This window comes from Candoia aspera, chromosome 2 (genome assembly GCF_035149785.1).
Source record: "Candoia aspera isolate rCanAsp1 chromosome 2, rCanAsp1.hap2, whole genome shotgun sequence".
NCBI classification, from domain to species: Eukaryota; Metazoa; Chordata; class Lepidosauria; order Squamata; family Boidae; genus Candoia; species Candoia aspera.
In genome coordinates this window covers 145,197,564-145,223,885 of record NC_086154.1, presented here as the reverse complement: position 1 = coordinate 145,223,885, position 26,322 = coordinate 145,197,564, and the positions used below count along the sequence as shown (strand labels likewise).

The 26,322-nt window shown below is 38.6% G+C and overlaps 1 protein-coding gene across 1 annotated transcript in view; it reads left to right on the top strand.

Moving 5' to 3' along the window:
* The window catches only part of PBX4 (PBX homeobox 4), a 38,984-nt gene extending 12,832 nt beyond the window's left edge, over positions 1–26,152 (top strand). The window contains exons 2-9 of the mRNA XM_063293997.1: positions 4,520–4,593; positions 14,323–14,564; positions 15,294–15,484; positions 16,442–16,577; positions 18,385–18,538; positions 23,461–23,567; positions 24,339–24,425; positions 25,352–26,152. Coding sequence (XP_063150067.1) covers positions 4,520–4,593; positions 14,323–14,564; positions 15,294–15,484; positions 16,442–16,577; positions 18,385–18,538; positions 23,461–23,567; positions 24,339–24,425; positions 25,352–25,444 — 1,084 coding nt within the window. The 3' untranslated portion in view covers positions 25,445–26,152. The remainder of the gene's footprint in view (positions 1–4,519; positions 4,594–14,322; positions 14,565–15,293; positions 15,485–16,441; positions 16,578–18,384; positions 18,539–23,460; positions 23,568–24,338; positions 24,426–25,351) is intronic.
* The last annotated feature ends 170 nt before the right edge of the window (positions 26,153–26,322 follow it).

Sequence of the window (26,322 nt, the reverse complement as noted above, 5' to 3'; positions counted from 1 at the left end):
GAATGTCAAAGGAGCTCTTCTTTTGAAAAAAGAAGTGTTGCTTCAAGCTGATGCAGAAATGGCCAAATATCAAGTGGAATGAGATGAAGAATGTTTAGAAACATACTAGTTATACAGAGGCTGTATTTACTAAAAGGCACCACTATATCCCTTATCTGTTGTCTTGACTATCCTGTCCTAGGGCTGCTTTTCTACGAGATTTGAGATATAATAGCCAATATCAGAATAGGAAACAATACAAGCAATATTACAAAACATTATAAAAATGAACTATTTGATTACTTGTACATAAAGTCTCAATTCATGTGGTAGGTTGCTGTTCTGGGATGATGCACCTTCATACAAAGCTGAAAATTCTACCCAAGAGATAGAAGCTTATAAAACCAGAAGCCTAGCTACAGTTATGGCAAAAGCCTTTGACACATTTTGGTTTATGACTTCTTTGTTCAGGAAAGCTAAAAATATAAACAAGCTGGTCACTTCAGAAGAAAACCATATTCTTGATATGGCTTGAAATGTGTAAGGGAAAAGTTGTCATTTGTTGCACAAGTGATTTATCAGCTCTGATTTGAAGTCTGTGTTCATGTCATGATCTCACAGAAGATACCTTCTAAGTAAGATGCAGATACCACAACCTGAAAAATGTGATTGGTTCAATTGGGATAAAAATGCCTTCTGCACTGTTTCCAAATATAACTCATGGAAATGATGAATAGGTTGGAAACTGACTTTTAAAAGTAGAAAGTGTTCTTAAATAACCGCATTTTCCTGTATAAATGTGTGATAGCCATGGATGTTTCTTTTCATAACTTTGAATTTAAGAGTTCAGATACTACTAAGTTAGGGAGGGAAAGATAATGTTACATTCTGAAGCAATAAAATGGAAATTTGGGGGAAAAATATATATACAAAAATATATATACAAAACTTATTTTTAGCATCCTTTACAGATATGAATGAAAGTTGCTGCTGCCAGTATCTACCCCACTCCCAGAGTTTTGAATGGCAGATACAAACTGAGCCATCAGCTTCTAGATCAAAAGTCAATAAGAGGAGCCAAACATAGCAAAATGGGCTTTCTGAAATTCTCAGTGCCTCTTTGAGAAAGAAATATATTTTGTCTTTATGTTTGAGAGTTGCACTCATTAGTTTGTTCTCTAGATACAGGAATTGTAAAGTTCTGATACTGTAAATAGTCTTTCTTAAAAATCCTTCTATATTATACAGCTTTTAGAAATCATTTTGGGGAGTAAAGGCTGGGTAGTGTGAGGTTTAAGTCTGACCCTGACTCTGAAAACGAAACTTATCTGGAGGGAATTGGGGAAATAGAAACCAGAAGTGACTCAGCAGAGCGGGAGAAATTGGAGATGCTGATTGAACAAACTTCAGAGGGAGGTTTGAATCCTCCAATCAGTGCTCGAGAGAGAAGAGCAGAGAAGTGTGTGAAGCAAAAGGCAGCCCGATTGGCTGCAGAGGAGAAATGGCACAGAAAGGATTGCTTAAAAAGGCATGCACGCCAAGAGCAAGCTGCTGGAGACAACCAATCCTTCGAGCTCACGGCCTCTGCGGAAGAGTCCTTACTGGAGTTGGGAGCCTCGCCTGTAGCTGATGCAGAATCAGAGCCAGCTCCTTCTGCCATCACGGACCTGCTTCCTTCACATGCCGCTCCAGTCTCCTAGTCTTGCCTTTCCAGCTGAGCACAGTCTTGCTTCCAGTTCCAAGCCTCGTCTCGCTGTTCCAGCCAAGCCCAGCCTTGCCTTGCCTTCAGATTCGAGCCTTGTTTTGTCGCTCCAGCCAAGTCCAGCCTCGCTTCCAGTTCCAAGCCTTGCCTTGCCATTCCAGCCGAGTCCTCCTTTATCTCCAGATCCAAGCCTCGCCTTGACGCTCCAGCCAAGTCCTGCCTTGACTCCAGATCCGAACCTCGCCTTGATGCTCCAGTCGAGCCTTGCCTAGCGTCCATTGTCAAGCCCAGTCTAGCCTCCGTGCCAAGCCCGACACTCGTGCCTCAAGCCTCCTCCTTGCCACGCGTTCTAGCTATGCTGGTTCTTGCTGCCTCATTGGGAGGATTAGCTGAGTTCTGCCTTGCTGTTTTGCCAGGGTTATCTCCTCCTGTTTCTGAGTCTGCAGCCTCACCTTGTTATCCTCCACTGCCTGGGTTGGCTTGATTGAACTGCATTGTCTAATCTATTCTGAGGACTTTCATTGTTGTAAATAGTTATTTGTAAATAAAGAATTTAATAGTAATTCTGCCTGGTCATCTCATAGTTTGAACAGGACAGGTAGTAGTATATGACCATTTTATATAGAGAGATACATGTACATACACAAACATACCCCTTTCAGGATAAGCAATTCATGTGCCGCTCGGAAAAGGAATAAGAAACAGTAAGCAAAAGAAATTAAAAGCATGAAATAAAATGAAAAAAGAACTGTAGTTAATCTGTATTGTAAATGATATATAACATGATTGTTAGGATATAATTTTTTTTTTGCAATTTTTGGGAAAACACATTAATTAATCACATTTCTATGGCCGCCCATCTCACACAAAGCAACTGTGGGTGGCGTACAATCAATAAAACAAATACATGCAAATACAAATACATAAAAAACTCTCCTTATAAAAATATAAAAAGTTACTATTGAGAATAAAAATATCACAGATTTAAAATATACAGACCACACAGAGAGAGTGAAAATATCAACCACAGTGGAGCCATCTCTGTTTCCCTGGGACCCCCAGGCCTGGTTACATAACCAGGTCTTGAGGGACTTCTGGAACAATAGCAGGGATGGAGCTAGCCTAACTTTGGAGGGAAGAATGTTCTATAAGGCAGGCACCATGGCAGAGAAGGCCCGCCTCCTGGGACCCACCAAATGCAAGTCTCTGGCGGGTGGTACCTGTATCCGCAACATGCGTTCTCTGCCAGATCTAATGGGACAGGCCGATGTAATTGGGGAGACCTGGGGAGGAATTCTTTAACTAGTTTTTCTGTGGGTTTTTTTCCCCAACATACCATTGCCTCTTTAGAGAGAGAAATTACATTTGTGCAGCAACTTTGGAATGGCCTCCCTAAATAGATCTGTGAGACACTTGTATTTAGGCATGTGCAGTTCTTTTCTTCAAGAACTCTGGAGCCAGTTTGGTTTAGTGGTTAAGGCAATGGGCTAGAAACCAGGAGACTGTGCATTCTAGTCCTGCCTCAGGCATGAAAGCCGGCTGGGTGACCCTGGGCCAGTTGCTCTCTCTCAGCCCAACTCACCTCACAGGGTGGTGGTTGTGGGGAAAATAGGAGGAAGGAGCATTAGGTATGTTCGTCACCTTGAGCTATTTATAAAAATAATAAAGGTGGGATAGAAAATAAATAAATAAAAAATAAATAAAACATGCTGAAGTGGGGATGGCCAGAAAGTTTTCTGGAACTATATCTTCCAGAACAGGAGGTGTTGGATATGGTCCCATATCTGAAATACCACAAAACATCTGGAAAAGACTGTTGGACACATTGGTTCAGAGGTGCAACTTGTAGTTTTTGTAAACATGGCACTTGGAGGCCTTTTCAAGCCCTTTGGGATTCCATGATGCAGCATATTTTTCATACTCTGTGGAAACCAACATCATTACTAGAATAAAGGACTGACTACTCCTGTGTGGTCCACTACTACTTTATGTCATTGTACTATTCCACATGTATTTGGGATGGCAATATGTGTTTATATTAACTGCTGAATAAAATACCATCTTGGGGGTAGAATTTAATACAGCAAGGAATTCTGAACTAGTTGGCCCAGCACTTTGACTCAGTGTCTTATATTGTTATGGGATTCCTATACACTATAGTTTTCTTTTATTCACATGATCAAGGACAAGTACCTGTCAAAGCTGTCTGCTACCCAGTTAATCCCACAATGAAATCAGTAACATCAGAAGTAGAATTGATTGGTGATGAATAAAAGCAGAAATGACAGTTAGTGGTAAATATTCCCTCTAGCCCATTAGAAGGAGCATGAAAACTTAGTAGATGACCCAGGTTGGTGTTTGGTTTTAAGACTGGTGGGAGCTCTCTCTCAGGCTTTTATGAGTGAATATCATATTGATATTCTGACAGTTCTGTGGCATTGTTGGTGCAAAGTTAAGAAATAGGATGAGTAAATACTTGTTTTGTGTTTTTTTCTGGTATACCTCATTTTAAAGCAGATGGCCATGTTAACGGAAGTGTAAGAAAGATAATACTGTACAAAATGCAGCCTTGAGGCTTTCCATATGCTTTTAAAATACACAGTCATCTATGTAATTATACAAGTTTAATTTTCTCAGTGCTTAGTTAATATAGGCAATATAGGCAAATAGGAGTATTTCAGGCTGTGAGTGAACCTAGTAGACCAATTTTCTTCGTACAATATGGTTTCCAGCTTTTGAATGAAATGGATTGCCTCTTCTTTGTTTACCCCTTTGTTTTCATTTTTCTATTCTTTTCCTTTGTCATTCATTCTGTTTTTCCTTTCTCTATTTCTTTAGGAAACATGCCTTGAATTGCCACCGAATGAAACCTGCTCTTTTCAGTGTGCTATGTGATATTAAGGAAAAAACAGGTTTGTTGGCATTTTCATTTATATATTACCTGAAAACTAACAGTTCCAGCTAATGAACTGGATGAATGTAGTTGATGTACAACAGTACTCCTGCTCCTTAAGCTGACTTTGCTGATATTTGAACCGTGGCCATGGAATTAATTAGGACTTTAGCAGTCTAAATCTTTGTACAAAATTCTTTCCTAAATGATTAGTAAACTGAATGTTTTCAGGCTAAAAAGTATTGTACAATATTGTGCAATAGTTTGGTTTTGAACAAAATACTAAAGGTTCAGGAAAACCCTTTTGTTTCTCTTGCCTTTTTAAAATAACCATAAACAGGTACCTAGTACATTTCATCAGTCAAGAAATCAGATTGACATCAACCTGCATTTACTGTTCCTCACTCCATGCTAACTTTATTAATGGCATTTATTTAAGACAACCCACTGTTATCAGCTGTGCACTGACAAGTGATGTTCAATCACTTTTTTCAATATTTTATTCTGCTATATTAAACTTTTGGGGTTTTTTTCTTTTGATTGAATTTGAATTCAGCATGAAGATTGTTATATGTAAAACTAACCTTTTTATGGACAAACCTAATTTTATGGGATAAACAACTTGTTGAATACCAAAGGCCACAATGGAAATGTCTTGCTCTAGAGAGCTGTATGGCTAATTTGTATAATTTAATTTCTGTATAATGAATATAATTTGCATATCATTTATATTAACATAGTCACCATGATAATGGCAGGTGATGCCTTTAATGCTGTGTCTGGCATAAAATCGTTAGCAGTCTCAGGTGACACGACATAAAGATCTGTAAATAGCAGATAATGTTGGCTGTCATTTGGACTAGAGGGCTTCTAAAATTCATATGAATGACATATCTCACACACTGCTTTTTCCCTTTTTAGTGAATAATTCATGTGTGCTTGCAAATAAGTTACATGAAGATTTTAGCCTGTCCTTCATCCCAGAGACTGGTTTGAGTAATGAGTAGCTGCTTACGTGGAATGAATGCTTAGTTAACTTAGAGTTATAGCACATGGTTAGACTGTCTTCTGGCCATAAGGGATTAACATATGAATTCCTTACATTTGTGGACCAAATGTAAAGGAGGACAGGGTTCCACTACTTCTACTAATTATGTAGAAGAAGGAAAATGGTCATGCGGGACTGAAAAAAAGTTGCCTGTTCTGAAGCCCCCTTTGGTGTTCAACAAGTTGTTCATATAAATCTTCTCTTTCTTTGCTTATTCTAGAATGAGCACTTGGGGTATCTCCACATAGGGCATCTCTGACATTTCTGAACCAACTGCATACCTTTGTGATCTCAGTGTTTTTCTTTGTCATCCAAACTAATTTATTTCTGGCTGAGTGGTGGTTCCACAGGAACTATACTTAATCCAAATTTCCAATACATGTTCAAGATCTCATTGGAACTTGGAGGTAGGCCATTCTCCCATGAGTGGAAACTCTTGCTTCATTCTGTTTTCTGGATTTTCCTTCTTTCTCACAGAAATTAAGTTGTGGTAGTTTCATACTGTTGCTTCTCTACAGGTTTAATAAATGCAGCAGAGGAATGACATCCTGCTGGCAAGATCCCTTGCCAGTTTTGTAGGTCTCCCTCCCACTTGTAAATACAGGTGTTTTGAATGTTAAACAGAAAACACCATAAATAGAGATGTAGCTTTGGTTAGATGCCTTTTCTTTGTTTCCTCCTATTAATTAGTTGGAAGGGCACTGATTGCCTTATGTACCATTCTCTGTGTTTCAGAGCATTGGTGGTAAGGATTACCACAGTTAATTGAAACCATTTCTAAGGATTTGGTGAGCACAAAGAGTGGATGTGTGATAGGGACATTAGTATCACAATAGCTGCACAAGAGTATTATTGAGTCCTTTTTCAGTGGGACTTGCATGGGACATTTTTGTGATGGATTGTAACTTTTGCACCACATTTACCTCTCATTCTAATGATAATGCTCAGAATAAGTGGTCTGAAATGAATTGCCTCACTTTGTCTTAAATCCATAAGCATTCTTTTTATCACATAACTCTAAGCATCTTTTTAAATTTCTTATGTTACTTTCCACATGAAACACATATGACCTTTAAGTGTTCAAAGTGATACATAAATTTCAGTAATCCTGACTGTATAAAATGAACATATAATTATCCTTATATAAACTAATAACTTACCTGAAACTCCTACCTCATAGTGGAGATAAGATTTTACAACAGATAGCTCATTCTTCTAAAGGGGAGGTAAGCAGCCAAGAACTGAGGAGTGGTACAATACTGGCTTTCTTTTCTGTGATAAATACGGTCATCTTTCTTTCTGCTTTCTCATTTTACAGGTGTATGTGTGTGTGTATCAAAACTTGGTAAACCAGGGGTTGCCCAGTTGTGCTGCTGGACCACATGCAACCCTGTCAAAACTTGCTTTAGGGTTTGCTCCTCGTTTTGCCTGAGCAGTTGCTGTATCACAAAATTTAAGAACCTCTGTGATGCATAGAGTAACATGTAATTATTAAAAATAAGTGATATATTGATTTCTTATCCAACTCCAATGAAATTAGTGTTATTAATATAAAGAGAATTACACAAATTCTTATATCATTTTAGGGGTTCATATACTTTAAAGTTTCAGAACCTTAGTATTAGACCATTGAAATAAAGAAGAAACAAGAAACGGGCATACACATCATGAAAAACCCATCCCCTTATATTCTGTCAGTATTGGTATCTAGCCTTAGCTATAATGCTACATTTGTCTATTTTTCACTCAGGTCAGATACATTTTACTAATTTGCCAAGACCAGGGATTCAGGTAAGATTTTAGGGGCCAAATTTCAAGTGATTTGCAAATTCTGATTTTGTGACATACATATTACACAGTGATATGCAATGCAGGTAGGTAGCTATGTTTTTTCCAGGTACTGAGTGAACAGTAAGAGGCGTGCCTATGAAAGACAATATTCTTAGTGGCTTTTCCCCTTTGAAATGCCATGTGTTCCTTAGAAGAGAAGAGTCAGCATTGGCTATATTGATTTTCTGAACCTTTTCTAGTCCATAGAAACACTGTGTAAAAAGGAACCTGGGCATGTTTGTATTAAATGAGAACTTTATCGATAGCATATTTTCTTTCTTATGACAGCAATTGCCTTTTATGGCAGGATAGCGCTGCAAAATTAGGAGAATGTGTCTAAATTTTTCTCTTTTTCCACAACTGAAAAGGTACTGATTCAAAACCTCTTCTTGATGAAATGTGCTTCCTGCTAGAATGTACCTCTCTGGCTGGGCAATTTGTGTTTTTTAAAACCCTCCAGTTGAAATTCATTTTAATCTGAACATATTTGGACCAAGGGATTGCAGCTCTGTAGTTACAGAGGATTTGTTTAGGTCTCATAGGTTTTTGAATGTCTGATGGCCTGTCTGTTCCTTATTTAAATTATGGGGAGCAGATGTTATGGCTTCAAGCAAACAAAGACCTGGTCATACTGTAGCATTAGGGCTGATGCTCAGTTTTAACTATTTAGGGGCCCAAGCTTGTTCTTAACTCTGAATCAATGTAAAACAAAAATTGGCTTTTTGTTTGTGTTCCCTTTGTTTTTCCCCTTGCTATCTTTTTAACATCTGCATTCTTACCATTAACATTGTAAGAACAAAACAGTGTGGTGGTTTTTTATCTCAAAATGCATTCTATTATTCTCATATATACATTCTCATCATACATTTGCATTTTGGTTTTCATTTTTAAACTTCTGAATTAATACAGGATTATTGTATTCATTTTAATAAGTGCCCCTATTGTGTGTTTGTGGGGAAGGGGTATCATCAGAATGCCTGTATCTCTGAATGTCATGGTGTATAGTATTTTCTATGTTCTTTAGTAAGGAAATACTGAAAATGAAATGTGTTGAAACAATTGCAGAAGGTTGTGCTAAGACAAAAATGGCAACTGGTATGGCCTAGATAGGTCTGTGAAGCAATTCCATGTGGACTGTGGTAACCATATCACATTTTCAGCAAGCATGGTAAAATGTTGTGGTCATGTTTATTCCAAGGAAAATAGAAAAGTAAGAAACAGAATTATTTTACATCTTAAGTATACTGATCAGTGACAAGAGGAAATAACTTGTTCAACAAAATATGTTTTTTGGCTGCAACACTACTGTCTAGAAAACAGGGAATCTCTGGAAATACTGATGATCTTTCTTTCTTTCTTTCTTTCTTTCTTTCTTTCTTTCTTTCTTTTTCTTCTAATATAGATGAAATTAATATAAGATGTAATATAAGTAGTAATATAAGATGAAATTAATACAGTATATGCTAGAGCAGGGGTCCCCAACCCCCAACCCCCGGGCCACGTACCGGTACTGGTCAGTGGCCTGTTAGGAACCGGGCCTCACAGCAGGAGGTGAGCGGTAGGCGAGCAAGCGAATTTACAGCCTGAGTATTTACAGCCCCTCCCCATCACTCGCATTACCGCCTGAGCTCCGCCTCCTGTCAGAGAAAGCAAGCCCATTGGCTGCTATCTCCAAATGGCACAAAGAAAAAAGAATAAAAGGTCGGGAAAAAGAGGAAGCACTTGAATCATCCTGAAACCATCCCTGCCTCCCAGTCTGTGGAAAAATTGTCTTTCATGAAACCAGTCCCTGGTGCCAAAAAGGTTGGGAACCACTGTGCTAGAGGAAGGGGTTCAAAATGGGGTGTGGAGAAGTGAGTAACAGCGTAACCACTGGAATGATCCTGCCCTTTTAGCTAGATTTTCAGATTTTGGCCATGCAAATTCAGGAGTGAAATGTTACTTGGCTCCAACTGTGAGTGCTACCAGTAGTTCAGACATTTCATCGGAATTAGCTGGGTCCGATAATTTTAGCTATTTTTAGTAGATTTGGATGGAGACAACTTCTTAAAACTCCTATTTTGTTATTGGTTGCAACAGGATAGACTATAAAGCATTTTTTTTTTTTGATAAAATGCTCATTGGCAGAAAGCAGGTCACAACAATAGAAGTATCCTTGCCAGTACCATTGAAAGGTGTGAGTAATTGTAGGAGGACAATAAAAAGAGTTAATGTGAAAGGTTAAAATAGCTTTGGAGAAAAATATGGTAACCTGTTTCTTCCTTACTGTTGTCACCATATTACATTAGTTTAGAGTTGCTCGTGGCCAATCAAATTATCTCTATTTTAATCCCATAAAGAGATGCTTTGTTTTTGTTTTAACAGTAGACGGAGTTAATGAGAGATGGGTGCTGAATCTTTCTCTTCCTCTTATTTTACTATCCCTGAGTCTGTTGTTCCAATCACTTTGGGCTCTCATTCAAGAAGTGAGTAATAAAGAAAAGTGACTAGAATAATAGGCTTGGGGAAAATAAACTGAGGGGACTAGAAAGGCTATTTTTGCTTATTACCTGGCTTTAGTTTACCGTCAAAAGACCAATTGTGTTGTGTATTTTACAGGTAAATAGGATAGAAATATGAAAATACAGGTCTATCACCTTTGTCCCCGCATTTATCCCATTTGCTGATGTAACTTATTCACTGATATCTGAGACCTAAGCAGAACAGCTTGATGTATGTGAACTGAAGCTCAGGTAGTTTTGGTAATAGAACTCTCCCCTAGTCCTGTGATTGCCATTTGAATGCCTTTCATTGCAGCGAGTTGAAAAAGACAGAGAAACAAAAAACCCAGCTCTAAGAGTCAAAGATGTAACTGTTTCACATCCAATTAGTTGCTAAAATTATTTTCCATTTTTATAAATGCATACCCCATGCATTTCAATAGTGGTATGCGGTGGCGCTGTGGGTTAAACCGCTGAGCTGCTGAGCTTGCTGATCGGAAGGTCGGCGGTTCGAATCCGCGTGACGGGGTGAGCTCCCGTTGCTAGTCCCAGCTCCTGCCAACCTAGCAGTTCAAAAACATGCAAAATGTGAGTAGATTAATAGGTACCGCTTCGGTGGGCAGGTAACAGAGTTCCGTGTAGTCATGCCGGCCACATGACCCGGAAGTGTCTACGGACAACGCCGGCTCCAAGGCTTAGAAACGGAGATGAGCACCGCCCCCTAGAGTTGGACACGACTAGACTTAATGTCAAGGGAAATCTTTACCTTTACCTATTTTAACCTTAAAAAGCAAAATAAAATGTTTATAAAACAAATAGGCTCCACTGAACTTTAACGTGGCAGTCTCCAAAGTAAGAGTACATAGGACTTCACATTAGCTGTGTGAAATCAGAATGTTTTTAGAAGCCAGCTCATTTTTAACTGGAACTATATTTTGAACTGAGCAAGAACAACATGCTCAGCGGCCAAGTCAGGTCATTTCTGTGCTATGATTTATTGTAACATCTAGGGTCATCCAACCATTGTTGTACCAAAGTAACAGTAATGCAGACAGGTTTTACATTATTTGAACTATGGCTGATTAATGACATGAAGATATTGTACATGAAGTTCACTAGTGTGGACATGTTCACAAGAATATATAAGTTGCTGAGATCTATGCAACTAGTTAATTAAAGCCTCTTCTACCTCATGTGAATAGCAACAGCTGAGATACTATATTAAAGGGAGGCCTCTACCTGAAACTCTCTTGCTGTTCACAGAAGAGAAGTTGCTGAAGAGATTTTTCCCTCTTACCTTGTATGGAAGTACAGCTGAGGGTGGACAATAACAGTGAAGCCCTGAGGGATAGAGAAAGGGAGAGGATTGTCAGGGGACCGAGTGGAAAGTTCTCCAATTTCTTATACCCCTTGTTCTATATTAAGATTTATAAAATATGCTTTAGGCAGGTTTTGCAGTATGTTAATTGTTTAAGTACCCCTCAAACCTTATCAGTTCCTTTAATGGCATACACTACTGTCTTCCTAATATCAGGTTGTCTTCCATAGAACTTAAAGAAACTTGTAGTCAAGTAGTAGTTAGTTGAAGTGTGAACTACTACATCAGTTATATTGGCACGAGCATCCTGTATCTGCTGCTTGCATATTTCAGTTAATATATTTTTCCTTTCTATTAACAAAAATGTTCCATCATAAGCCAGGAATATGAGCCCTGCTGCTTTATTGCCATATGGAAGAGAAAAATCTGGACTGGAAAATGAGCCTAAACAAATTGCATATCATTCTTGTTTTGGCACCGGTGCTCTCATACTGTTCATTACAGCACTGCAGCATGTTAATTAATGATATGTAAATATATTGCAATGATTGCATTTGCATATTGATTGAGGTCTCAGTACCTTAGGTTGTGATGTGTTTTAATTAAGAGCTAATTAGAAATGATGGGAATTTCACTTGGCTCAGTCTAATTATTTTCCATTTTAATGAATATGTAGAGAGTGTTATGATTAGGAATCAGAACAATCCATGGCATGTTAGTGTATACGACTGCACAGGTTCTTGGGGTTTATGGCGCTCACAATTGTCCATTAAAAACATCCATAAAAATGAGGGCTGCCAACCAATTGAAAGATTTCTTGAACTATTACTAATTTAATTGATTAATTAGATGATTGAGATAAATATTAAAGTAATTGGTTCAAGTAATATTTTGAGGTTATTTAATGAAGATAGCAGTTTCTCTCCACTAATTAACAGAGACAAATCTACTCTTTTGTTTGGAAAAAAATATTACCTAGCTCTCTTAACACAGTAACTTGAGTTAACATGCAATAAAAAACCCACATTGTTGGCTGTAATGAACAGTTTAATCTAGTGCTTTAGGCCTTAATAAAAATTATTTGTGAGTTAGAGATCCTGAGCTTTTTTTAAAAAAAGGTTGCTTAGAAGTCGGATGATCTGAATAGTCAGAGGAACACTTAGAATCCAAGCGTGTAGATTCTCTCAGTGCTCTGATACAACAGATGGTATTGCAATGATGGATATAACATAGAAGTAGGCAATGGTGTTGCTACACTGATGAGAATAATATCCTTAGAAACAATATCCTTAACTTGGGAGTGTTTCCTCCAAAAAGCTGTAACTGGGTTCTGTTTCTTTTAATATTAATTTAGTGCTTTCAAGTCAGTCTTGACTCCTGGCAAATGCCTGGCCAGATCCCTGAAATTTTCTTGGTACTAGTTTTGGAAGTGGCTTGCCATTTCCTTCTTTGGAAGTGGCTGAGCGGGAGTGACTGGCCCAAAGTCATCCAGCTGGCTTTGAGAAAAGCATGCTTTATATGGTCATAGCCTTTCTACTGTTATTGCTGCTATGTATGTTCCATATTCAGAGCTATCATTGACCAGTCTATTGGTCTTTAGCTACCCCATTTCTGAATCCCAGATGGATATTGTCATTGCTCAGCCTTTCCTATTTCTTGGGATCCAGCTGGCTGGGAAAGGATAAACAGGAGGTTGAAATTCTGATCACTGTTGCTAGCCTACTTTATAATCCCCATGCTAATCGCTTATGAGGAGTCTGCATCTTGCTTGCTTTTGCAAAGATATTGAGATCATATAGTTCCAACAGGCTTATGGCATGGATGATGGACCTGGGCTGCTTTTGTAATGTGTATATGTCTATGTGATTTGATGATTTTGTTTTTGTTTCTTTGTTAACTGCCTTGAGCTGCTTGAAGTAGGGCAGTATAGAAATGCTTGTATAAACAAACTAAGCTTGTGAGGTTCTTGGTGTTCTCTGACCTTGGTTTTCTTCTTGGAGATGTCTGATTACCAGATTAGGTAACATCATCATTGCTCAACTTTACATGCCATTTTGAGCTGCTTTGAAAAAAAGTGTTATGAAAATGAGATTTAGAAAAAATGGTTTGCCAGACCCATTTTTTTTAGGTGTACCCTTGAACATTCCTTATGCTGTGTTCTGTCATCTGTAGACTGACAAAAGCCCTGACAGCCTTGTACTTGCCCTACTTTGTGTCAGCTACTTGCATCTTCTTTTACTGAAGGAGGTGCCAGACAATTTACACAATTTGCTTTCTACTTTCTGTTTTAAAAATTCAATCTCTGAATTTACTCCAATCCTCTAAGTTAAAGACAAGAGGGTCTTTAGAAGACAGAAAAGATATATTTACCGTCAATGATTAAGAGTTTTTGCTCTCTTGAAGTGCTACTTCATGCTGTGTAAATAATTCATTACACACATCATATCTATATAGAATTCAGGTACCCGGTTGGTGATAGATTATTAACCTTTACAGGAGTTAGTTTTGTGTTGACCCAACAGCTGGCAGTACCTAGATGACCTTGGCTTATCTTAAAAGATAATCAGTGTCAGACCTGATACTTGGATAGGAAACCATCAGGAAATCCTTGGGTTGTAGATTGGATTGGGAAGTTAAAATAAAACACAAAAGAAGAAAATGGCTAACTACAACTGTTACTAAGAAAATACATTGATCTGCCCATGTATTCACCAGGTGTTGAGCCTAGTTTTAGGGAATTTTACTAGATATGTGTGAAATGTATATGGCTATACAGTATGAGAAATGGCACTGACCTTAAAATACTCTGAAGAGGCTGGTAATTATATGTAATTTTCCAAGATGGCATTTTACTGTAATGTTTCTATTAAGTTTGCCTTGTAGCCTAAGCTTTTCATTTGGTTCTGCATTCCAGTTATGTATGCAACAAAACAAAATTTTCAATCTTTGGTCTTCTGTCCATGTGCTATGTATCTGTCTCTGAAATCATGTCTGCTGATACCTGTGCAAAGAGAAAATGAGGGAAATATCACATCATAATTAATTGTCTGCTCCTTATTTATATTTATCCAGTGTTAAGTATACGTGGTATTCAGGAAGAAGATCCCCCTGATGCTCAGCTAATGAGACTAGATAACATGTTGCTGGCTGAGGGTGTCTCCGGGCCTGAGAAGCGGGGAAGAGGAGGACCAGCGGCCATAGCAGCAACATCAGGTGGCTGTCCAAATGACAATAGCATTGAACACTCTGACTACAGGGCCAAGCTGTCACAGATCCGACAGATATACCACTCTGAGCTAGAGAAATATGAACAGGTGATCTTTCTGCATGGAAGAGTTTTTATCCTCTCAGTTTAAAACAATGAATTGTTTTTCCTTTGTGGTCACAGATCAGGGAGTACTCAGTTTTTATAAAAATTGTAATAATCCAACTACTGTGTGAAATAAAAATAAGTTGTATAATTTAGGATTGTCTTTTAAAAAAAAACTTCAGGACAGTGACCTTTCCTGATCCTCAGTTGCATTAAATGCCCTTGCATCAATAGTTTTATGTGATTTTTTTTTGCCTCAAAAGTGCCCCATTTTGCCAGTTTTTGCATGGATAGTAGCTTTTCTTATCAGAAGCTTCATAGGGAGATTTTATTTAGGTTGCCTGTTAATATCTTCCCTTTCATTATACTGTACTACCGTTACTTTTAACAGGCATTGTTTCATTACCATGATATAGTATCTTGGTACAAATAAAAAAATTAATAGAAGTAAATACGTTTGACAACTTGAAAGCAATTGGATATATGCATATTACTATAAAGACACAACTCTAGGCAATTTGTTTTAGTCAGACCTGTCTAATATACTCTACAGCATATTATACAGTAGTTATTACATATCAAGCCCAGAATGATAATATCAAATCCATCTTCTCCTCTATTGAATTCTTTAGTCTGGCTTTAAAATTATGTATTAAATGGTAGTCATGCAGTCAGATCTGATTCAAGAGACTTTTGCTTCAGTTAAATGTGCTTACTTTATACTTATTTCCAGGCCTGCAGTGAGTTCACCACTCATGTTATGAACCTACTTCGGGAACAGAGTAGAACAAGGCCAATCTCACCCAAAGAAATAGAGCGTATGGTGAATATAATTCATGGAAAATTCAGCACCATCCAGATGCAGCTGAAACAAAGTACGTGTGAGGCTGTGATGATTTTGCGATCGAGGTTTCTTGATGCAAGGTAATACATGATTAAGACTATTTCCTGTGTCCAAGATACTGATAATACAAAACACTAAGAATTTTACAGTATGCACGTAAGGCAAGTTAATACAAGGCCATATTAGAAGTACAGAAAATAAACTATGTTTCTAGTCACTGCTGTTTAAGCTTAATGATACTCTAAGCTTGGGGCATAGTTTGACCGATTTCATGATTAGGCACAGTGATTATGATTTCCTGAGATCATATGAACATATGTGGCTGAATTATATTTGCCATATCTGCACAATTTGGGAAGCCACAGTATGAAGTTAGAATAGTGCTGTCAACTCTGAACTTTTCATATTTTCCATGTTAGTTTTGGAGAACCCTTCCTATCACTTGCTATCTGCTCTTTCTAATTACACAATCCTATTAACATTGCTCTTTGGGAATCTGTTAAGAGTAAAACAGAGTAATGATGAATGAGATGGGAATTGGGTATTCTGAATGGAAAACATGAACTCTAGGTAGCCTGTAGGCAGTTGTGGTATGAATACTATTAAAGTGTTCAATCTTGAATTATATCGCTTACATATTTGGGGAATGAATTCTTAGGATTTCCTGATACTGTGTTATACTGTCAGATCATTTTAACTGTTTTGTGCGTGCAGAGCAGTAATTGTGGCTGTACTTTTAGTTTCAACTTTTAGCATTATAGCATGCTCCCTTTTTATATTACTATTTGGCTAAGGTCATGAAAATTCTGTTACTTATATTTTTGCATTTGTATTTTAATTTTTGCTTCAATATAGATCATATTTTGGAAAGCTTAAGTAAGAGTAGTCACCCCCAATTTAAGAACCATGGTTTGATCAATATGCCCAAACCTTTAAGTATTTTCCTGTAGTCCTTGTTGACTTTTCCTCCAGCCCTTGGGACAGTCTATATTTTAGTTTAATGTTAGGTTTTATGAATAATTCCAATGTGTTGTCAGGCGAAAGCGACGTAACTTCAGCAAGCAGGCAACTGAAGTCTTGAATGAGTATTTTTATTCTCATCTGAGTAATCCTTACCCCAGTGAAGAAGCCAAAGAAGAACTAGCAAAGAAAGGAGGCATTACAGTCTCTCAGGTAGGCTGTGTAGATGAAAACAAACTTACCAAATGGATTTCTGATTTCCAAAAATGAGGGACCAATAATTATATATTGTTTCCTCATCTCAGCAATCTTTGGGAAGCCCTGATGCAATCTGATACCATCTCTTCACCTGATAGAATCTAATTTGCATGTCTAATTTTCATGCTACTTCCACATTCTGAGACATAATTGACTGCAGGTGTGGCTTGTACAGCCAATATGATGGACAGCTCTTGAAAATTCAGGAGATTGCATGCTTTCTGTAATTTTGAACCAAGCTAATAAAGGTAGTTCTTTAATAGGGAGTTTGGAATTCTTTTTTTTTCTCCTGGCCAGCATGGTTGCTTCTGCTTTTGGCAAATTGTACATTAATGGTTAAACTATTAGTATAGCTTTTGTTTTAATTAAAAATATATGTAAATTCCCTACTGAAACTTTGGATTTTTGAATGTATTTTTTTCTTGATCATGATTTTCTAACTGAATAAACAATCTTAAATGGATCCACACAGAGCTGGAATTATGACTAGAAGAGCAATGGAATTCTGTCCCAGATGTTGTTATATTATTGCCAGACTCAGCTCTCTGTCTAATTCCTTTGGCCCAATAATAAAGCCTACTTGGAAGGTTTTTTTAATGGTTACGTCTTGCCACATGATTTACTTCCCTGTGTCACTGTTCAGAATGGCTTTTTGTTGAATTAACTAGGTATCTACATTTCTTCATTTCATAAAGCTTGGTAGAATATGCAGGCTAATCTTGCATGCCTAGCGTTAGATTAGAAATCCAAGATTTGCTACAGATGTGAAACCTGCCATAAGATTTTAAAAGTCTTTGGTTAATTTATTGAAAATAAATCTATTAGCTTACAAAGCAACCAGTGCTATTCTTACCTGAGAAATTTCTTATTTGGTATGGATTTGCACATCACAGTAATCCAGAAACAAACAAACCATGTTATGGCCATACTCTGCAGAATTAGATCAGAGGCAGCAAGAATTTGTAGTAGAATAAGTCCTGTGAGTCTGGCTGTAATGTAGAGTTGGACCTCACATCTACCTTTCTCTGAGCTGTTTTCTAACTCAGTGGAATCAAAAGCAAGGTATTTATGGCCTATGTATGTGCTCGAATGTGCATTAGAATGGCAGTGTCTCAAAGTTAGGACCTGGCTCTGGATGCCTTTTGGATTCCATTCCAAGGGAAACTCATCTAGTCCCCTAGTTAATAATCTGCATGCATATGAAGTCGTTTCTATTTAATCAAAAATTTAATGTACTGAGGTGACATAGAGTACTCTAATCAGATGTATTCGTTGCTGCTTTGTGTTTTAATCAATTTTTTATATTCAGCTTATTTTTTAACAGTCATTTTTTAACTTTTAATTGCTCTCACCTAATTTGGATACCATTTTATTGTACCATTTCCTATGCTATGGGAGTTAATATGTTTCTAATATGGATTTTATTGGTATATGTCACAGACATTTTTTCTGGGCAGGTGGCATATAAACACAACAACTAAAATAAAAATTAAACTCAACAAGACTTGTTACAGCAGTTTTCAGTATCTTGTTTCAGAAAGGGATTTTATAAAGCACAAATTCATGTTTCTGCTAAAGGATTTCTGGTATTTTAAATGGATGTGTTAGTACCTCGCTCGGTGCCATAGAGACTTGAAGGATGACTATATTTTGCCCACTTCGATAGTAACCTTGCTTAGTCTTCCTGTCCTGCAAGGATGATACTAGCTGACTAGATAGTGTAATTTGTTTACATATTAATGGAGTTACTGTTGTGTTACAGGTTTCCAATTGGTTTGGTAACAAGAGAATCCGGTACAAGAAAAATATGGGGAAATTCCAGGAGGAGGCCAATATTTATGCAGCCAAAACAGCAGTGGATGCAACCAGTGTGGCCCAGGGGAACCAAACAAGCTCTCCCCCCACCCCAAATTCTGGTGAGTGTAGAAAGGCTGCAGTTAAAGAAGGAGACCTGCTGGGGAAACCAACAATGGGAAAGTAACACTACTCAGAAGCTGAAAACATATGAGTGAAGCAGTCTGGCCTTTTTGAAAGCGCCTTAGAACCACACTGTATGTCTAAATTCTTTTGTTTTTGTTTTTTGTCAGCCCTCCTATTTGCCTTATGTTAGGATATAATAATGAAAGAAATGAAGATCTAGTGTACCAGCAGGCTCTTCTGAGTGAATTATAATTGAAGCAATTTCAGCTCCTAACATGTTTGAGCCAGTTCTTCAGGGTAAATACTAATAACAAGAACTAGACAAAAAAACCAACCCTTAAATATAAAAACTACATTAAAAACTAAAATTCCTCTTTGTTGATGAACCTGCTAGACAATTTTGTTCAGTCGCTTCTGACTCTTCGTGACTTCATGGACCAGCCCACGCCAGAGCTTCCTGTTGGTCGTCACCACCCCCAGCTCCAGCAAGGTCGAATTCATCACCTCTAGAATATCATCCATCCACCTTGCCCTTGGTCGGCCCCTCTTCCTTTTGCCTTCCGCTTTCCCTAGCATCAGCATCTTCTCCAGGGTGTCCTGTCTTCTCATTATGTGGCCAAAGTACTTCAGTTTTGCCTTTAATATTCCCTCAAGTGAGCAGTCTGGCCTTATTTCCTGGAGTATGGACTGGTTTGATCTTCTTGCAGTCCAAGGCACTCTCAGAATTTTCCTCCAACACCACAGTTCAAAAGCATCTATCTTCCTTCGCTCAGCCTTCCTTATGGTCCAGCTTTTGCAGCCATTTGTTACTACAGGGAACACCATTGCTTTAACTATGCGGACCTTTGTTGTCAGTGTGATGTCTCTGCTCTTAACTATTTTATTGAGATTTGTCATTGCTCTCCTCCCAAGAATTAAACGTCTTCTGATTTCCTGGCTGCAGTCAGCCTCTGCAGTAATCTTTGCGCCTAGAAATACAAAGTCTTTCACTGCCTCTACGTTTTCTCCCTCTATTTGCCAGTTATCAATCAAGCTGGTTGCCATAATCTTGGTTTTTTTGAGGTTTAACTGCAACCCAGATTCTGCACTTTCTTCTTTCATCTCCTCAGTTCCTCCTCGCTTTCAGCCATCAAAGTGGTATCATCTGCATATCTGAGATTGTTAATGTTTCTTCCAGCAACTTTAACTCCAGCCTTGGATTTCTCAAGCCCAGCATGTCGCATGATGTGTTCTGCATACAAGTTGAATAGGTAGGGTGAGAGTATACAGCCCTGCTGCACTCCTTTCCCAATCTTAAACCAGTCCGTTCTGTGGTCTGTTCTTACCGTTGCCACTTGGTCGTTATACAGATTCCTCACGAGGTAGAACAGATGACTTGGTATCCCCATACCACTAAGAACTTGCCACAATTTGTTATGGTCCACACAGTCAAAGGCTTTAGAATAGTCAGTAAAACAGAAATAGATGTTTTTCTGAAACTCCCTGGCTTTTTCCATTATCCAGCAGATATTGGCAGTTTGGTCCCTAGTTCCTCTGCCTTTTCTAAACCCAGCTTGTACATCTGGCAATTCTCGCTCCATGAATTGCTGAAGTCTACCTTGCAGGATCTTGAGCATTACCTTACTGGCATGTGAAGTGAGTGCCACTGTTCGATAGTTTGAGCATTCTTTCGTGTTTCCCTTTTTTGGTATGGAGACTAAGTTGATTTTTCCCAATCTGATGGCCATTTTTGTGTTTTCCAAATTTTCTGGCATATGGCATTCATCAACTTGACAGCATCATCTTGCAAGATTTTAAACAGTTCAGCTGGGATACTGTCGTCTCCTGCTGCCTTGTTATTAGCAATGCTTCTAGGATACATTATTTAGTGCTTTCTATTCCCTCTGATGAAAAATTTGCTTGAAACATCTTGGGAACTTGAATTGTTTTCCTGACTCCTATATATTCATTAATGAATGTGTTAATGATTTTCTATAAATCATTTTATTTCAGAGTACACTGTCCTTGAAATCATCCTAGTACGTTTATATTTTTGCTATCTGTAGTATTGTTGGCATTAGAAGGCCAGTGTTCCCCACAAAATCCTAAGTTGGACATAGTGTCAGCTAACCATATGGTGATTGTAGCCCTAATATATACAGGTAGTCTTCGCTTAACAACCATTCATTCAGCGACCACTTGAAGTTACAGCAGTGCTGAATGAATGGTACGTATGCCTGGTCTCTGAAGTTACAGCCATTGCAGCCCCCTGAGTGATCAAAATTCAGGTGCTTGCAGCCCACCCACACTTACAATTGCAGGGTCACTTCAACTCCCCCCACCTGCCTACCTCTTCCCCTCTCTCTGCTTTTTTGGCCACCCTGCACAGTGGCACTTCTTGGCGCTGGCGGCTCTGGGGCTGAAGTAGAGGCCTGGGGCCTTCAGCAGTCTCAGCCAGCCACCACCGCTCCTGAGGAGTGCCGCATCAAGCCCCATACTGCAGCCATCCACCACAGTGTCAAGCCCCAACTGTCCCTGCTACGCTCTGTAGGCCCTGCTGCACCCAGCTGACCTTCGCCATCTTCCTCCTGATGCTGTGAGGTGTGCCTGGCTTGGCCCTATGCGAGGCAGCTGCTGGCCGTGCCAGGCCTTCTTTCTGAGGCTGCTTGCACCATTCTCCAAATAGCACACACTGTTCTCATGATGCTTCAGAAGACTTTTCAAAGGCTTTCTGAAGCATTGTGAGAATGGTGTGCACTATTTGGAGAACAGTGGGTGTGGCCTTCTTGCAATGTTTCAGAAGGCCTCAAGCTTTTGGAAGGCTTTCTGAAGCATTGTGAGAACGGCGTGTGCTATGAGTGGTCTCGGGAAGAAGGCCTGGCATGGCCAGAAGCTGCCTTGCATAGGGCCAGGCCGGGTGTGCCACATCAGCAGGAGGGAGATGGTGAAGGTCAGAGGGGCGCAGCAGGACCTGCAGAGTACAGGGTGGTGGTGAGGCTGAGGCTTTGCACGGTAGCACTTGGGTGGCTGGCCACGGGGTTTGAGGCAGCACTTCTCTGTGGTGGCAGAGAGAGAGAGAGAGTGACCTGGATAATTTTTTCTAATTGATTTGCAAAAGAAGCTTGTTAAAGCCTTGAAGAACTCTGTGTGATGGGACAAAGAAGAAATGAAGAGAAATCAAATCCTATGACAATATTTGAATGAACTAAAGATTAAGACTATTAGTAATAGAAGGAATATAAAGTTGGTTTATTTGATCAAGGTTAAAACAAGATACGTTACTCCTGGCTACCCTTTTTGGACTTTCTGCTGACACCAGGACTGAAAAGATTTTTTATAGATTCATTTATAGATAAGAGATGGGATATGAGATGAAATGTTTGTAACTTTAGAGGGTGAAGAGTTACTAAATTCGTTTATACTTGTGATGAAAGTTGGAAATCACTTCTTTATATATTTCTTTTCTCTTTATTATATTCTTTTCCTTTTTCCTTTTTTCCTTGCCCTTTTATTCCTTCTCTATCATCTTTTCTTTCATTAAGTTTAACTTGTATTAGATTTTACTATTATAATCAAATTTTTAAATAAAAATTATGTATGTATGTATATGTAAATAAAGAGAATCTTGGATGACAGTTGCCACACCCCCACTCCTGCCTGGAGGTCTTGGTTGATGCCAACTGGAAACCTGGCTGGGCAAAACTCAGTGACACCCCTCCCCAAGCCCAGCCAAGTCTCAGTAATACACACCAGGTCAGCTCTCTCATCTATTATATACTGTATATATTAACATATTACTACTAATATATTGATTATTAGTAGTAATATAATATATTACTACTTGGGTATCTGCAATTGGATTAATAACATAGATTATTGATTTTTAGGCTTTGAGGAAATTCTTGTCAAATAGACTTGTATGCCCTAGAATTTGTGTATTTTAAAAACAAATAGGTACGTATTTTAAATGGCATAGATTCATGTGCGACTGATTGAATCTCATAAAGTCTTCCTAAAAGCAGAAACTGTGACTTAAAATATAGCACCACATCCCTTTCAAAAAGCTATGGATTGCGGTGGGATAACTGAGCTAACAGTCAATTTCATGGTTCCCCAATGAGGTGCCACAGGATATGTTATTACTTAATAACGGGAACTGTTAATGAGTTTGCTGCAAAGCCCCAGAGAGCCATGGCACACAGTTTGGGAACCTCTAGGGAAGCCCTGAATGGAGAAAGCTTGGGAATCTCTGGTCTAATTATCTTGTTGTGTACTATTTTATATATAAGGAACCTGTGGTGGCCTTTAAAGTAACCTCAGAGTTTTTAGGGACACAATTTGTAATTGCACCCACTCCTCATTTAGCAACTACCTTGGTGGTGGTGGTGGTGATTATAATTAGTAGTAGTAAATTTCTCTGCCGCCCATCTCGTACACAACGACTGACCATTGACAAATACAACAGTAATAAAAAATTCATTTTCTGACCAGGGCACACATTTATGACCTAAGTTTGTATGTCTGACAACAGTGCACACCAGAGTGAGAGTAACACTGGCGTAGCTGTACAAGAATTTTATCTGAACGAGATGGCAGCAACCAGTGATCTTTGCAGCATCTCTCTCTCTCTCTTGGTCATGTGTTCACTTAGCGACCATTTCGCTTAAGAACCTGGTTGTTGGAATGGAAACAAGGAATGGGTATATCTGTAGAAAGGAAAATGAGGAGATCTTGAGTTGGATTCATGAAATAATCTGGACTGTATTTGGTCAAGAACTATTAACTAAGCTCTAGAAGTTGAGTACTATGCAAAGATAGAAGGTGATAGATTGTGGAATCAGATTTCAAGCACAACAGCTCTTTGGGCTGTCATTTATAACAGATTACACAAAAATGAATAGTTGCAGACATAACTTTAGGTAACTTTTTTCCTCTTCAGGTTCCTCTGGGTCATTTAAAATGACAAATTCTGGAGATTCCTTTATAAACCTGCAGTCACTCAGTTCTTACCAGAATTCACCAGTGGGAGCCAATGTGCAGTCACAGGTAGGCGTAACAATGTTGGGGTAACAATCCTCTGTGGTCCTAAATACTTTAATCCAGGTGCCCAGGGCATGACTCTCATTGTAAGATAAGTAGATTTTAAGATTTCCTGAACACATGACAGTAAAATATCTATCTATAGTAACTAGGAGACAGGTTATCCCATAAATAAATGCCTTCTGGGCCTTGAACTTGATGTAAATCTTCAAATGCTTTCTTGGACAAGGAAGGACTTGTATTATTCTGTACCGGGCTAGAACTGGCCTGCCCTTTGAACTTTTGCCTAAATGAATTTGGTCCTGTGCCTGACCTGTAGCCTTACGAGGTCTGGTATATGTGGCCTGATTGTCCATTACTGTAGTGCTGTTAACATACTCTCCTGGATTTCAAGAGGAAAGGTAACATACATGTATAGTAATGCAGAATGAATGTTGCTATACATTCCAGAGGAAGAGAACGGGATTCCCCCCCCTCTCTTTTCCTTTCCCAAAATTGGTGGGCCCAGAGAAACCCATTCATTATTTTTTAAAAACCTTATCACGCTAATAACAATCTCCTCTTGGTAATATGCGTTTGTATCACAGTGTTTGAATCTGCAGCAGAAAAGCAATATAATTAATTAAAAGCTGAGAATAAATGTGCAGCCCAGCTGAACACGAAAATTCTCCAGGTCACAGAAAGGAAGATAGTGGGGCTTGGGGCAGTAACTATAGCATTTAAGTAAGCGGTTTGGCACTTTTTTGTATGCTTGACAAATTGGTCATATTGTTACAGATGGATTCCTTACACCATGTCATACACCAGGCAGGAAGATATGACAGCATTGTGGGGAACCCTCTATATTCGACACAGCGCATTGATGTAAGGAGCTTCTGATTTTGAAACTGAATGCCTTGAGCTACGGAAGTCTGACATGGCAATGTTGGTTAATGTAACCATCTCTGCAGATGCAATTAAAATAGAACTCTACTGCGGCATTAACTGTGGTGTTGCTAGCACCTTGCCGCAAGACAGGGCTGCTTCAAAGAGTAGGGGAAATAGGCAGCCTGTTGCCAGTCTTTGTTATTCAGGGGATAAAAAAAAACCCCTCATGTTTAAACCGTAAGACAATCTTTCTCTGTATCATTCACGGTACTGTGAAGAACCGTGAATGGTTAGGGATGGTCAGAAAGAGAAGCTGGCTTACCTACTCATCCATATTGGCCCGGTGGATTAGAAGGAAGCATCTTCCAATCCCCTCCCATTGGAGGAGAGTGCTCCCAGTTGAAAGAAGAGACTGCAGGAGAAAGAGAGAGAGAGAAAGCAAAAGCATGCACAACAACTAGCCTCCAGTGAAATCCACACAGTGGCCATGGATTGGTTCCTATCCCCAAGTCTGCATTTGGGAACGGAAAGATATGTGGGAGTGGCTGTATGTATTCTTCCAACCTGTACTCTGAATTCTTTGAATTGTTTGAGAATCAACAGGCAGTAAAGCTTTAACCATTTAGACAAGTTAGCTGGAGAAATTGGGCAAGAGGAAAGGAGTCCTGTTTGGGAAAAAGAGAAACCATGAAACAAATGCAGCAGCAGCATTCACTCAATATTTTACCTTCTATGCCCCAGAAAGTGAATTACAGTGCGAAGGTATTTGCTATGAGGCTAGTCATAATGGAACAAAGTCTGTGCCTTACACTTGGCATAATGCTCTCCTATTGTGATTTGGGAAATCGTAATCAGAGTGATTTAAGAGGCAAGTAGTAGCACCTTGTGGACTTAACAACAAAATGCCTTTATTCCCTCTTCAGGCTAATGGCAGCTGGCAGGACGCTACTACCCCTTCATCGATCACTTCACCTACTGGAGATCCAGGAAGCATTAATTCAGATGCATCTAATTAAATTTTTTAGGACCTGTTGAGGAGAGGAAAGAGGTCATTAGTGTATCTTGTCAATGTTGCTCTTTTTTTTGCCAATACTTTTGATTCTACAACTTGACACACACAGCTAATTACCTCAGACAAAAAAAAAAAAAGAAAGAAAACCAATGGAAGATTGTGATTATATATGGACACCTCTCTACCTCTCGGCATGATGTGCTTGAGTTCTTCTGACTTCTACCCTTTGGGTTCTAAAGGAACTGGCTTCATTTACCAAAACAAATTGTTTTTTTTTTTAAACAAATTACCACTTTTATGCTTAAGAGTTGTCTCCATTTTTCCAGTTTAAAAAAAAAATGAAACTGGTTTTAATTTCTATGTGTTTTTACTATACAATTTCTGTTTTAGATGCTAGTTACTAACAAATAGCCCCTCTTGTATTGTAATTGTATGCGTTCTCTGTATTGTAATTTTCTAGAGGAAGACTCTTTCTTTGAACTCATTAACCAGAACAGGCTATTGCTTTACCAAAATGATTATTGGACTTTGCTCTTTGAATAGAAACTTCATCTTCTATGTTACTCTCATGTAGCCCTAATTTAATGTCTTAGAGTATACACAGACTTCTCTGTGAATAGATTTTTGTGCATCTAGGAAAATGTTAATAGCAAAGTCATCACTTTCAGTTTAAATTTTATCAAAGAATAAACTTCCAAAGTCTTTTTTTTTCCCTTTCTGCCTTTTTTTCAAGTTTTCCTTCATGTTTGGCAGATGGTATTTACTAGCAGATTGGGGTAAAAAATAAGATTCATTCACACTGCAATCTTTTGTATGCCTACTCAGAAATGTCCTATCTATGGTGATGGGGACCCTTTGGCACTCTAGCTTTTTGTAATACAC